Source organism: Tachypleus tridentatus, chromosome 13 (genome assembly GCF_004210375.1).
Source record: "Tachypleus tridentatus isolate NWPU-2018 chromosome 13, ASM421037v1, whole genome shotgun sequence".
In the NCBI taxonomy this organism is placed as follows: Eukaryota; Metazoa; Arthropoda; class Merostomata; order Xiphosura; family Limulidae; genus Tachypleus; species Tachypleus tridentatus.
The window spans coordinates 165,047,895-165,061,949 of record NC_134837.1 but is presented as its reverse complement, the minus strand read 5'-3'; the positions used below and the strand labels follow the sequence as shown (position 1 = coordinate 165,061,949).

The window sequence follows — 14,055 nt, the reverse complement described above, 5'->3', positions numbered from 1 at the left end:
GTATCTTGGGATTTATTGCTGTTTGTTTGTTGTTGGTCTAGGTGTGTGTGTAATTTTTTAACGATTTTTTTACACAGAGATCAGTCTCTCTTGCGTATGCAAATAAATAACGTTTTACAAATATCTTTGAGAAATCCTAAAAATAATCACTCAGTACATTCATATTAGTCTTGTTTGGTTAATTTCAATAAAGATCTCTACAATGGCTAGATTAATTGTTTTTTTATTTTGAATTTTTGTACAAAGCTACACGAGGGCTATCTTTGCTAGCTTTCTCTAAATTAGCAGTGTAAGACTAAAGACAATGCAGCTAGTCATTATCACCCATTGCCAAGTCTTGGGCTACTCTTTTACCAATGAATAGTGGTATTGACCATCACATTATTATCCTCCATGGCTGAAATGGTAACCATTTTTTATGTAATGGGGATTCAAACCTATGGCCCTCAAATTACAAGTCAAACACCCTAACCACCTGATCATGCTAGGCCAGCTAGGTTAATGGTAGAGACAATTCATTTGGAAGTTAATAACTATTTCAATAACTTTTTGAATATAATGTTGAAGAGGATAACCTAAAAAATATTTTATAAATATAAACTATCAAGAAAATGTTTTGCTAACTACAGCAATATTAATTAATATGTTTTTGAAACATAAGGTAAGCACTTTTATTCTATTCAATTTTAGCAGTTTTAGTAAATACATTTGATAATGTTTTTATTTTCAGATTTTATCTCTTAAGTTACTTTTATGTGTATAGAAATATTTATTTCTCACACTTACTACTATGGATATTATGAAAACTGCTTTGTACTGGCCATGCAAGAATTCATAAGAAGTTTTGTTTTCATTCACTGCAAGGTGGATCTTGTGTGCCAATCATATGGAACCAGTGAAACGATTTCTGGGAAGATATCTTCGTAGAAAACTAGTTGAAGAAGAAGTTTATACAGGTGTAAAAAATCCAATTCTTAACAAAATCATTGATTGGGTGCCTGAGGTGTGGGCTTATCTCAATAAGTTTCTGGAAACTCATAGTTCTTCCGATGTTACCATTGGTATGAGTTTCTCTTTTTTAAAAGTCATCTTTCAATTAAAGTAGTTTAGTCATTTGTTATCGTAAACTTTATTTGCTAATGAAAACTCATAATGCTATTTGCATTAATAATTTTACCTAGTTTGTAACTTTACCTGTTTGATACAGAAGACCATTTAGAGTAAGAGCTATTATGTAGTTCATTTAGTAATCAACTGTTTAGCGATTATTTACTTTTTATAACAGAGTGTTAGAGTTAATTATTTTAAAGTTAATAATTATAACAAATTTCTTTACATAACTCACTAAGAATCACATGTTGTGTGTGTGTAGTTTAAAAGCTGTAGTATCGTTGACATCACCTTTCTCAAATCATTTAAAGCTTTTGCACTCTGTGAGTATTGTTACATCATGGTGTCTCCTAGTTTGTAGAAAGTTCTAGGCTTTAGTTAGAAATGTATAAATACAGGCAATCAAGTGAGTGCAAGTAAGTGAAGTTCAGATAAAAAAAGTTAGTAGAAGAAAACATGAAGTTAGCTGGCATGTGAGTGGTTAGCCTTAGTGATTGATTTCTGTGGTGTGTTTCACAGCTGTAGTGTAACAACGCAGAGGAGTTTGGTTCTGAAGTAATTGAACCAATCTGTGTGACCTTTTAACAATAAAACAAGAAAGAGAGTTATTCAAAGCTCTGGATACAAGTGTGGTAATCAAAAAAGGAAATCAGAAAGAGTTAAGTTAGTGAAAGAAAAGTTAAATTGTGTGATTGTTAGTTTAGTCATAATGAGCAATATTTAAAGTGAGTTTCAAGTTAATAGAGATAAAGAAAAATAAATTGTCTTGTTAAAGGATGTTTCTAAAGTAATGTAACTTGCAGTTGTAGACTTTGATGAAAATGAGACAATTTTTTAAGACTTAGGATACAACTGTGATAACCCACAGGATAACATAAGTGAACTATTTACTGGTACTATTGTATTAAGAGTAGAGAAAGATAGTTCGTCTTGTAATTTGGATTTTAAAGTAATTAATTCAGTCTGTGTGGACTTTTGACAAGAAAAGAGAATTATTTAGAGTTTTAGATAAAACTGATATCCTAGTGTAAATAATTTTTGTACATACATTTGACTTCCTTTGAATATATTATTTTAAAACAAGAGGATTGTGTGCTGTCCATTTATTGTTTGAACTGATCACAGACAAGTCACAGACAATTATGTAGAAGAATTCAATCCCACATACTTAAAACCTTGACATCATCTTATCATAGATTTTTATTTCTCAATAAATTGTCATGACTATTGGTTATTACTTTCTGTTATATGGATAAATGCAATCTTTTCTTGTATTTTCATGTTTTCCTGACCAAATTTTTCTAGGTCCAAGGTTGTTTTTATCTTGTCCAGTCGATGTTTCTAGTTCTCAAGTATGGTTTACAGATCTTTGGAACTACAGCATTATACCTTACCTATTGGAGGCTGTAAGAGAAGGATTGCAGGTAAAGTATATTTTTTTATATTTAACTCTGCTCTGTAAAATTACTTAATTTATGTTTTATTTTTCAAAGAATTAGAAGTACATATTTGTTGATTACTGTAAAATTTAAAGCATTTATAAGAGGAACATCTAATCTTTCATTTCTTTAAATGATTTAGCTTTATGGTCGTAGAGCTCATTGGGAAGACCCAACAGAATGGGTTCAAGAATCATACCCCTGGCCATCATTAGGTGATCCAGACTGGCCCCAGTTGCTTAGGCTTCGTCCAGAAGATGTTGGTTATGAAGGTCATCCCTCCTCTAGTTTAGGAACAAAGTCTGTGCAGAGTGAAGTGGAAGCTGATCCCTTGGTAGGTTATATGATACTGTGAGACATCAATATAAACAACTGAAGCTAAAGAGTAGTGGTCATTATTTTACATATATAGTTCTTAATACAAGATATTTGAGAAAACAGTAAATCAAATTTGTGCAAGGGTTTAAGCACTTTAGTAGTTTATAAAAAACTGTAGATCAGTGGTGCACAAACTTTTTGAGTCAGGGGCCACAAACAGACTTCTCGTAACTGTTGGGGGCCACAAAAAAGTGAAGATTAAAATCGTCCCACAGTTGTTTCACACAAGATGGACATCACATTTAAGAACACACAAATAACGATTACATCAAAGAATTTGCACATTATTCTAACAAATGTTATGATATGTCAACTGTCACAAAGTCAGTGTGATGGATGGTGCTGCATGTCATCTATGAGCTTAGAAATGTCTGGCTTGATGTTTGACTTTGAAAGATGCAAGACTGCTTCCAGATGATCATCAGTCAGCTGATTGCGAGTGTTGTTTTTGTTCAGTTTCATATGCGAGAAAGCCTGTTCGCAGCAGTACGTGCTGCCAAACATGCTGGTGTGGACAAGTGCGTTCTCTTTCAGATTAGCAAATGTATCAGGCAACGTTTTGTAGAAGTCAAGCAAACTGTTTCCTCAGTAAATAGCACGCAGTTCATCAGATGCCTGGAGATCAATAAGTTTGAGCTGATACTCTGCTGACAAGTCATCCACTAATACACTGAACGGATCAGCAAGAAGTTTCATCAACAATCTGCATTGGTCAAAGTCATGAAACCGTGAGTTGAAGGATTGAATCAAGGTATCTAGCTTCCCAACATAAACTTGTGTATCAATGTCCTGATTCTTCTGTAGCTGTGACCGAAAAGTGGGAAAGTGCTCGAAGTTGCCTGATGCTGCTTGCTGCTGGAACAACTGCAACTTTGTCCTGAAAGCTGAGACGTGATTTGCAGGCTGACAGACAAGCTGATTTTTGCCTTGCAACTTCAAATTCAGATCATTCAAGTGTTGTGTCATGTCGACCAGAAAGGTCAAATTAGCTTACCGTGCTAGATCAGTCGTGGAAATCACTTCTGTGTCTTTGTTCTTGCTTCTGAGGAATTCTGTCATCTCGTCAATCAACTTCCAGAATCTTCTGAGCATCTTCCCCTGACTCAGCCAGCATACTTCACAGTGATACACAAGGTCACCATAGTCTGACTCAATTTCTTCAAGAAGACTTTGAAACTGACGGTGATTGAACCCTCGTGATTTGATTAAATTAATGGTTTTTGTCACTAATGCCATCAGTGTCTGAAAACCAAGTTTTCTTTATTGCACAGGTTCTGTTGGTGAATAATACAGTGCAACTTCACCAACTGTCTGTTCTGCTTTCCTCGGTGCTTCATCAACAGTGCTACCAGCCTGCTACTTTCTCCGGTCATGGCTGGTGCTCCATCAGTTGTCACACTTACCAGTTTTGTAAAATCCAATGAAACACTTCTACACAGTCACACTGTCTCCTCGAATAGAACAGACCCAGTTGTCTTGACCCTTCATGGAACCCATGCCGATTAGTTCCTCTGTGATATCAAATGATAACAACACACCATGAACAAAAACTAGTAGCTGTGCTGTTGAACTGATGTTAGTCGACTCATCTGCTGCCAAAGAGAAGTAGACTAAGTTGGCTGCCTTATTTGTAAGCTGCATTATCATGTCTGCTGAGAGGTGTGAAATTCTTTGTTGAACTGTCATACGATTCAAAGCCACCATCTGTAGCTTGCAAACTGCTTCTGGACACAACTTTTCTGATGCAGTTATCATACGTTACTTGACAAAATCACCATCAGTGAATGGTCAGCCAGATTTCACTATTATCAATGAAATATCGTAACTAACCTCACATGCTGCACCTACATCTGCTGACTGCTTTGAGAAAATGTTCTGCTGGTGATTCAGCGACTGCTGCAGAGATTCAATTCAAGCTGTTCATTCATCACCAACAACATTGTGGAAATCTTTATGCTTCGACTCAATGATGCTTTATATTGGATACCTTCACCACTGCTACTGTTAAATGACACAGCAGACAAATCACGTTCTTCTGTTGTTGAAAAAAACAGTGTTGCACAGTCCAATCATAATGAAACTGCCAGTTTTCGTCATCAACTTTTCTTTTATGATTAGCTGCCATTTTTGTTACGAAATAATATCAAAATAGGGCTCGTAAGTAAATCTCAAAGAACAATTGGAATGCATGAGATTTTACAATTACGGAAATATCATATCATTAAGGAGATTTGCTTATTAAATTTTCTTTTTTGCTCAACACGAATATGGAACCATCCAGTATCTAATCTAATGCATATTCTTCTATAGTGCTTAATCTTTGTGCAGGTGCAAACTCTCAAACTCTCTATGTTTGACTTTCCCATTGGACATCATAGGCTGGACTTTGTGCACCACTGCTGTAGATTGAAGCCTACTGAGACAACTGAAGAATTAAGATGTGCAATAACCTATCACAAATACTTTATACCTACTTATATAATGGTCAGTGACTAAAAAAACACATGAAACTTTAATGAAGCATCTTAAAACATTTTACATGATACATCAAATGAACTAAAGTTTTTTCAGTTTTACACATCTTCCTTTAAAATAAAACTCGTGACTGTGGAGCAAATCACTGACATTTTTTCCCAATTTCTTACAATGTTTTTTCAGTCACTTGTTCTATTTATTAAAATAAAAGAAATGCATTATCAGCGACTTCTTACTTACAAATATTTATAGTTGTACCTTAATATTTAGTAGGTTTAATGCTTGTTTCTGAAAATACTTGTCAAACAATATGTATAATAAAAATACTTAAAAGGTAATGATTTATGTGAATTATCTTGGGTAAATAGGCATATTTAAAAATCTGATAAAGTAAGTAGGGAAAAAAGTGAAGAAACAAAATTCCATTGAATAAAAATTTGAAAATTATAACAATTACATAATTAAAAGTTATTTATTTTTTTAGCTTTAGGTTACATACTAAATATTTCAATTATAAAGAATTACTGACTTTTGTCATTCATGAGTTGAGTTGAGCACTAGTTGGTTGTGCTGACAGGTACTGTTGCTTCACATAGGGATCAGCTACATTGCAGGAGGTAAAAGAGAGTTTCTTTCTTCATTGATTCCACCAGTAGCCATCTGGCTGTGTACTCTCCTATTGATCCCCTGTATTTTGTTTTTACAAGTTACAGTATAAAGTGTTTTGTTTACAGCAGAATGTCAGAAGAGCTTCCATGAATGCTGATTCACCTCATTAGTGCAGACAAAGTCAATATCCTGCTCGTCACATTTCATTGGATTTGATGTAGAATTACTGTTGTCAGCTTTTCAGCTTCCTCATTTATCTTTGTTGCTGGTCTATGGCCTGGCACATACATTAAGGTTACATACATGTAATTACTTTGCTTTTTTCCCAATGCATCTGGAGACCAACTACTCTAAGTTTTACACAGCACTGCCTGTGAATCCATTGTAAATATTGAATTAGTGATATCATCTATTTCTAGTTCATTATTTTCAGGAGTGCAGAGAAGAGCTTGTTTTATGGCTTCATGATCCATTTGTGTGGTGTTTGTGAGTAGGGTGAACGCTCCATTAGTCTTATACGGAATGTTTTTGTCTTGTGACATGGCAGATGCACAAATAGCTCCTCCATTATCTATGGTGTTGGAACCATCAGTAGCTTTGGTGACTGTCCACCATGGATTTTAAATACTTTCTTACAGGCTTTTTTGTGTGCATGTGTGTGTTTTACCTCAGTCTAGTGTATACATTTTTGCTGTACAGACACCATGAGGTCATTTGAAATTAGGTGGTGACTAATTATCTCAGTCATGGTTGTATAGTGCTGTACACCCATGGTTGATTCCTGATGTATATTTTAATTAATCCCTACTTGATTAATATCCATGGAGTTGTTGATGTGGCTTAAGTACACTCATAAACTGATAATTTTATTTCTTTTAAATCTTACCTACTTACTCATACTGATCATTTGTAGCTAATGCATTATCCACAACAGAATGGATAAGACTTTTGTAGAGCACAATCAAGTCACATTCTTCAGATATATTTCCTGGTGCAACTTTCAATGCATTGACATCTTTAATATTTCTGGTTATCACATTAATATGGTTGGTTAAATTGAGTTGTGTGTCAAAGGTTACGTGCAGGTATTTTAGCATTTCTTCCAGATGTATGGCAGTTCCCACAAAGGATATGAGGGTTTGTCATTGGTATATCTGTTGTTGAGGATGCAGAAAATTAATACGGTTTTATCAAAATTGATGATTATTCATGTGTCATTGCACCTATCAATTTTTATATATTTATGGCTTGGATTCTTTACAGTATGTGTCTGACTTGTTGGTAATATATTTCAACAACAAACAAACAGTAAACAGTTCATTTGTTTTAAAATAATATATTAAAACAAGTCAAATGCATATGCAAATCACAACAGAATACAGAACTTTAAATAACTGCTTCTTTTTCATCAAAGTCCACACTGACTGGTTCAGTTACTTTAGAACACAATTTACAAGGTAAATTATTGTTTGTACTCTGTTATTACAATACAGGCTCTGATAATTTCACTTTAAAATCACCACTATATTCTCTTTATAACTAAACTCACAATCATGCAGTGTAAATCTATCTATTAAACTAAATTTGTGAAATGTATTTATACCCTGGCAGAGTTCTAGAATGTTCATTATGCTACTAGATATTATGATGCAACAAATGAGAAAAACTCAAGTTTCTAGTTATATGATACAATAATATAACAATCACCAATTTATAACTGTTGAACAACACAGCATATGATTGGTAAACTTCTAAAGATAATTAAACCTCACCATTGCTCTATATAAACTATCTAATCATAATACTTGCATTAAATTTAACCTGAAACAGTTGTGTATATCTAATAATAAGTCTTCCTTCAAGAAAAATATTTACAATATTTTTTATACTATATTCAAAAACTGTTTCATTTCATGGTCTACTCATAGACTCTGTACCCATATTTGCAGTCCTTTAGATGGCCACCATATGTGATTGGTAGTTCTGGAAGTGCAATGTCTTCTCATGATTTTTACTGTCGATCTTGCAACTCTGGGTCTATACAAGGGGTAAATGGTTCATCTGAGTGATGAACTCTTTCCTGCAGAGGTAGCTCTGGATGGTAAATATGATGGCCAGACACTGTTTTTCAGTCAAGGAGCAGTTCTTCTCACTACTTAGTAGCTTTTTACTGACAGAAATCACATATACATGTTCTTGCAGAAGTTCTGCTCTAATTCCAATGTCTGATGCATTGGCCAGAATGAAGGCTGATTTGTTATAATCTGGCATTTTAAGGACTGGTAATCTCCTTACATGTTCAACTTCTTGAATGGCATTTGCTGTAGTTACTCTCCCTTCACAATGTTGGGTTGTCCAACATTCTTCTTCTTAGGCTTCTTGGTAATCAATTAATACTGCAGGTACCTGTCCCAGTCACGTGGTTTTTCCTGACACATCTTCTTCAGCATGCTCTTTAAGACTGTTGACTCTCTCACAAAGTCCATTACTCCTAGAATTGAAAAGGTGTGTTAAATGGCTTTTGAGTAATATGTCACATAGTTGATTACTGTCAACACATTCTGGTCAGCCTTGTTAGTAGTCCTATCAAGTCCACACCTATTCTGCTGAATGTCTTTTCTATGAGAGGCATCTCACCCACCAGCACCTCTGCTACCTTCTTCTAAGTACTGTCCTTTGGCAGATGTAACCTAGTCTTTTACTACTGACATGTTGTGATTTGTCGGCACCTCTGACCCATTTTCACATGCTCTGGTCACCACTGGCACCTCTGACCCATTTTCTAACTTGAGTTAATCATCAGTTATGCACTGTTTAATTATATTAGCACTTCTTTCTTGTGGTGTATCTGATGAGATTTCTTCATTCTGTTTTTTTTTAGACAGCAGCATGCATGGTGACACCTTGTTTCTTGCCAGCATTACCTTTGTAGGTAGCTCCAGCTGCTTTGTTTTGAAGTTTTTGCTGTTGCTTATTGGTGAAAGACTTGTACTAACTTCCAGTCTGCCTTATTTTATAACATCTCTTCTCCCTTTTGTCATTGTCTGCTTCTAGTCAGTCATTCCTAGTTTTGACTTTGACTGGTTATTCTTGTACTTGCCAGTTATACTACCTCCATAGGCTACAATGTACCATTCTATCAGCTGTATCATCTCATTTCATTGCTCTTTAGAAACAGTGGCATGTAAGTAATGAATGTGATCATAAACTGTTTACATATTAGCACATCTATCAATCCTTAAAAATTATCTTTACACTTAACCATGCCACTCCACCTTGTGAAGTATGTCCATAGATGTGATATACACTGAAATACAAATTTTCCAGTTTAAGGATTAACCTTCCTGTACTTCTAGTGAAAGCCTTTCTTGGTAAATTCATAGCAAGTCCATTTTTAACTTCTCCTAGTCCATGGCATCTTCTTGATGTCATGCCCTCATACACTGTAGGCATTTCCCTATGAGAAAGCAGACACAGACTGTTCAGTTGTCTTTATCCCATTTCTTACTTTAGGCAAATCTTTCATACTTCTTAAAAAAAAAAACATCCATGCCATATTTTTTTACAACAAATTTGGGCATAAATTTGGCATAAAGTTTCTTTGGAAATAACATTTGATTTGCCAAGTTTTTGGTCTATCAAATCCCAAATCTTCTCAATTGGGTTAAGATTTGAATTCATTGGGGACTATTGTATCATTTTAACAACTCCAGCAGTTTTTTCTTAGCTAAGTAATTCCTGGACAGGTGTATTGGTTAGATGAGTGTTTAGGATCATTATCTTCTTAGTATTAGAATCCCTTACCAATGATATGCAAACCACTGAGTATGCCATGACAAATTAATATCTGGTAGCACTTACACTGGTCCATTATTCCATTTATTTTGCAAATATCTCCTTTTGCCTCAGCAGAAAAACACCCATAAACCATCACATTGCCATCCCCATGCTTTGAGGTAGGTGCTATGCATTAAAGTAAGTATCTTTCACCTTTCTTCTGCTGAATGCATAACCTACACTTTGAACCAAATGTTTCAAACTTAGACATTCATCCATAATGCCCATTTCCAATCATCAACAGTCCAATTAACTTTATAGCATATTTCTTTCCATTGACAATATTTGGAGATCAAAGTAAAAGCCTTTCAGCTGCTATACAACCAAATATCCCATTTTCTTTGAGTCTTCTTGATACTGTAGATTTTGACACTTTTCTATCATTTGGTACATGGGCATGCTCATGACAATCTTTCTTATGTCCCAAATGCTGTATAAATGAAGATACTTAACAACAGTATCATTGAGTTTAGGCATTCTGCCTCTTCCTTTCCTGTTTTCAAATTTCCAGATTTACCTGTCTTGGTCTCATGACCTGTAGTGTACGAAACAATGTTTGGGAAGCACTTCAAGTCTGCAGGAATTTGTGCAGTCAGTATCATGTAAAGTCTTTATAGGAACTTCCTGCTGTACTGACAATTGTCTACGTTTTTGTGGCTATGGTGTCACAACAAAACTTGATAATATAGTATTAAACAGTTTTTATGAAGGTTTATTTGTGGAGTGTTATGAAACTGATTTCTTCTAGCATATACTTGTACCATATGCTTGCTCCTTGCTAGCTTCTTTCTGTATAGTTAAGACACTACATGGGGTATTATGACAGTTATTTCAAACCCTAAATTTGATCAGTATGTTCATTTAAGCAGAACCCTTATAACATACCCTTGGTACAAGTATATTGCAGTTCTAAAGAATGATAAATATCCTCACCCTTGTTAATTCAATTGTAAACAGGGATCAGTGACACATTACCATATTGTTCAAATTTACATTTTGCAATGGCATGGAAGAAATAGTCTATCAAATGGAAAGAATGACAAAACATTGTCTTTTCCAAACACTTTTGCACAGTATTGTATAACTTAATGGTGGCCAACTAAGTAATTTAATCCACATAAGTTGGTAGTACAAATATTTTTCAATGTTTAAAAATACTACTAGCTATCACTTGGTTTTAACAATTGTGATATTTTGAAGCTACTGTACTTAGATAAGGTTTTAGATTTATTTTTCTCCCAAATATTGTCACATGGAAAAAAACACCAGCATAAGAGACAATTTCAATCGAATGATTGTTGAATAATAAATAAATAGTGACAGGTAAATATATTTTTAACGGATATCAAAGCTTAATGCTTTCAAATGCTTATTTCTTAAAGATTATTATTTTTATGAATAATTCATTTTGTAGCATTTTAAAATACTAATGTTTTATAATAAACTTTGTTTTCATGTTGTAGTAAGGCATCTTCACATATAAGATATAATTAAAATAACTTTTTTATTAGGTATAATATCTAAACATTTGTTTTTGAAACTTACAAGAAAGCTGTATAAATTATCCTCAAAACATTTTACTAAATAATAAAGACAAACTTTTTAATGTTCTCTGAAGTCAAGTAAATAGATATTGTAAAAGTAACAATTGTTAATCACATACATTGTTTTAATGAAAACAGTTTCATTGTACATAAATATGACAACTTTTGTTCTTTTCTTATTTAGTTCAACATGCTAATGAGACTTCAGGAAGCAGCAAGATATTCCAGTCCACACAATAATGACAATGAAAGTACAAGTATACATAATACAGAAGATTTTTTGAATACAGAATTAGAATCCACACTGTGATAATGAATAACTAACATTGATACCTCAGGTCACATTAATGCACCCATAGTGATTTCTTGTAACATATAAAGCAGAGTTTGTGATTTTTAATAGGTTAACCAAAATTTACAGTTGTAAAAATTCTTTAATTCACTTAAGAAACATTCTTATGATACATATATATTGTGCACATACACACACAATGCTTCATCTTTAGATTTCTTGCAATATTTTAATTTAATATTTATTTCTCTATACACCTATAAAAGAATTATTTAAATGACTTGTGTCTTGGCAACTCTAAAATCCATATTACAAAAGTAAATTTAGCCTATATATATGTAAAAACGGCTTGTTTTGGATTGAGAAAAATTTTTACGTAGAGAAGCGAACAACGTTTGACCTTCTTCGCGTCTATATGTAAAAAAATTCTCAACCCAAATGAGCCGTTTTTAGATATATATTTTTCCCTACAAGTGGGTTTTCTCGACATTACTGATTAAATTTAGCTTACTTCTGATTACAATGTCTTCATGTTACAGTCTTTTACTCAACAAATATTAGATGAGTATGTTATTGTGGTTTTTAAGTTATTAATTTGAACCCAGAATATTTTTCCCTACAAGTGGGTTTTCTCGACATTACTGATTAAATTTAGCTTACTTCTGATTACAATGTCTTCATGTTAGTCTTTTACTCAACAAATATTAGATGAGTATGTTATTGTGGTTTTTAAGTTATTAATTTGAACCCAGAAATGTTCTGGAGTGAAATACATAAATGAAGTATAACTCTTAATTACCTTTGACATAGACTACTATTTAAATAATAGATATCTTGGCACAAAAACAAGTTGAATTGTTATTGTTGTTTTAGTATCAAAATTTTATTGATTTGGATGTTTGAAACAAAAACACAGTAAATAGTATTTTTTGTCAGCAGAACAAAAAATAATATAAAAATATTTCTTAAACTGTTAATGTATTATAACTTTTTAAGCCTGAAAATCAAGATTTAACTTTATTTTAAAATGTTTTTGAGAGGCATAGAAATGGTGCTGCAATACACTAAATGTAATATAAAATATTTTTATTTTGTGTGGATATATTTAATGTGAAGCTGTTGCATATTTAATACGCTATATTAATCTGTGATTCTGTTGCATTTATTATCAATGAGTATCTTCAAACAAATTTTTATCATTCGCTAGACAAATTGATTTTATAAATGAATATTAATAAGATGTATTATGTTCTGAAGAATATTTGCAGATTTTCACAGCAGCAATTGCTTAAACTTTCCAATTGAAAAGATGTACAAGTAAATCATTGTAGTTAGTTGTTCCTGCAATAATATTGTATAAAGAAGTAAAATTCTCTGCCTTTCTATATTATTATTATTTAGAGGAATATATATCTATATAGAAATAAAAGAAACTTTAAAACTTACAAAACTAACTTAGATGTTTTTATTCAGTTATAGGAGCACAGTCTTTGTTAATATAGCTAGAAGTCAAATTGAGAAATAGCTATTAATATCCAAGGCTGTTTTATTTTTCATATGGAATCTATAATCTGTTAAATTTTCAAAAATAGTTTGAGAATTTAAAACAATTTAAAATGTATTTCATATAGAGCACCTAATCAAGTAAGGATCTTGGTAATGAAGTTTTGTATCACATACATTTGTGTATTTAATTGTAATGATTAATTTTATATAATGCAGTGGGTAATCTTAAAGAAGATGGATTTAAATTAATATTTTGAATGATTAATGTATTTTTAGGATAATTGTACTTTATAAAATATATAATTTGATTGTTTTTTACTTCTTTTAAAGTTTATTTCTGCTCTCAATTAAAGAACTTTACAAATAAGTATATAAAATAGAAACTGATTTTGTAGCTGTTTATATTATTCCTTTTTTTCTAGTGGATATAACATACAAGAGTTAAAACAGATTGTTTTGGCAAGTAACATGTTGTGAGTACCAAAAAATAAGAATTAAAAAAGGTTTTGTTTTCAAAGTATAATTATGTAACTGTTCTGTTTCAGTGTGATATGCTGATTATTATTACTTATTTTCTAGATGTGACTTTCTTTGGAATGATTCATGAAGTGAATCATTCAAAAAGAGAAAAAAGTTACTTTTATTTTACTATAATTACAAAACACAAGTTTGAAAACCTACCAGTAAGATAAAGTATAAAAACCTGTTTTGGAGTATAATAAAAATGAATTTAAGCTATTAGGAAGCAGACTGCCCCATTAAATACAATTACATGGTGGTAAAACCCAAAACTGCTTTCATCTGCTATCATATCACAATGTATTGCCTTATTAAAACAATATTAAATGGTATATTTATTGTATGT

At 32.6% G+C, this 14,055-nt stretch overlaps 1 protein-coding gene across 3 annotated transcripts in view; it reads left to right on the top strand.

The window, feature by feature from the left end:
- The window catches only part of LOC143237656 (neuron navigator 2-like), a 120,972-nt gene extending 107,259 nt beyond the window's left edge, over positions 1-13,713 (top strand). For all 3 annotated transcript variants that reach the window (XM_076477147.1, XM_076477146.1, XM_076477149.1), the window contains 4 exons: positions 865-1,061; positions 2,416-2,534; positions 2,692-2,883; positions 11,577-13,713. In XM_076477147.1, coding sequence (XP_076333262.1) covers positions 865-1,061; positions 2,416-2,534; positions 2,692-2,883; positions 11,577-11,702 — 634 coding nt within the window. In that variant the 3' untranslated portion in view covers positions 11,703-13,713. The remainder of the gene's footprint in view (positions 1-864; positions 1,062-2,415; positions 2,535-2,691; positions 2,884-11,576) is intronic.
- The last annotated feature ends 342 nt before the right edge of the window (positions 13,714-14,055 follow it).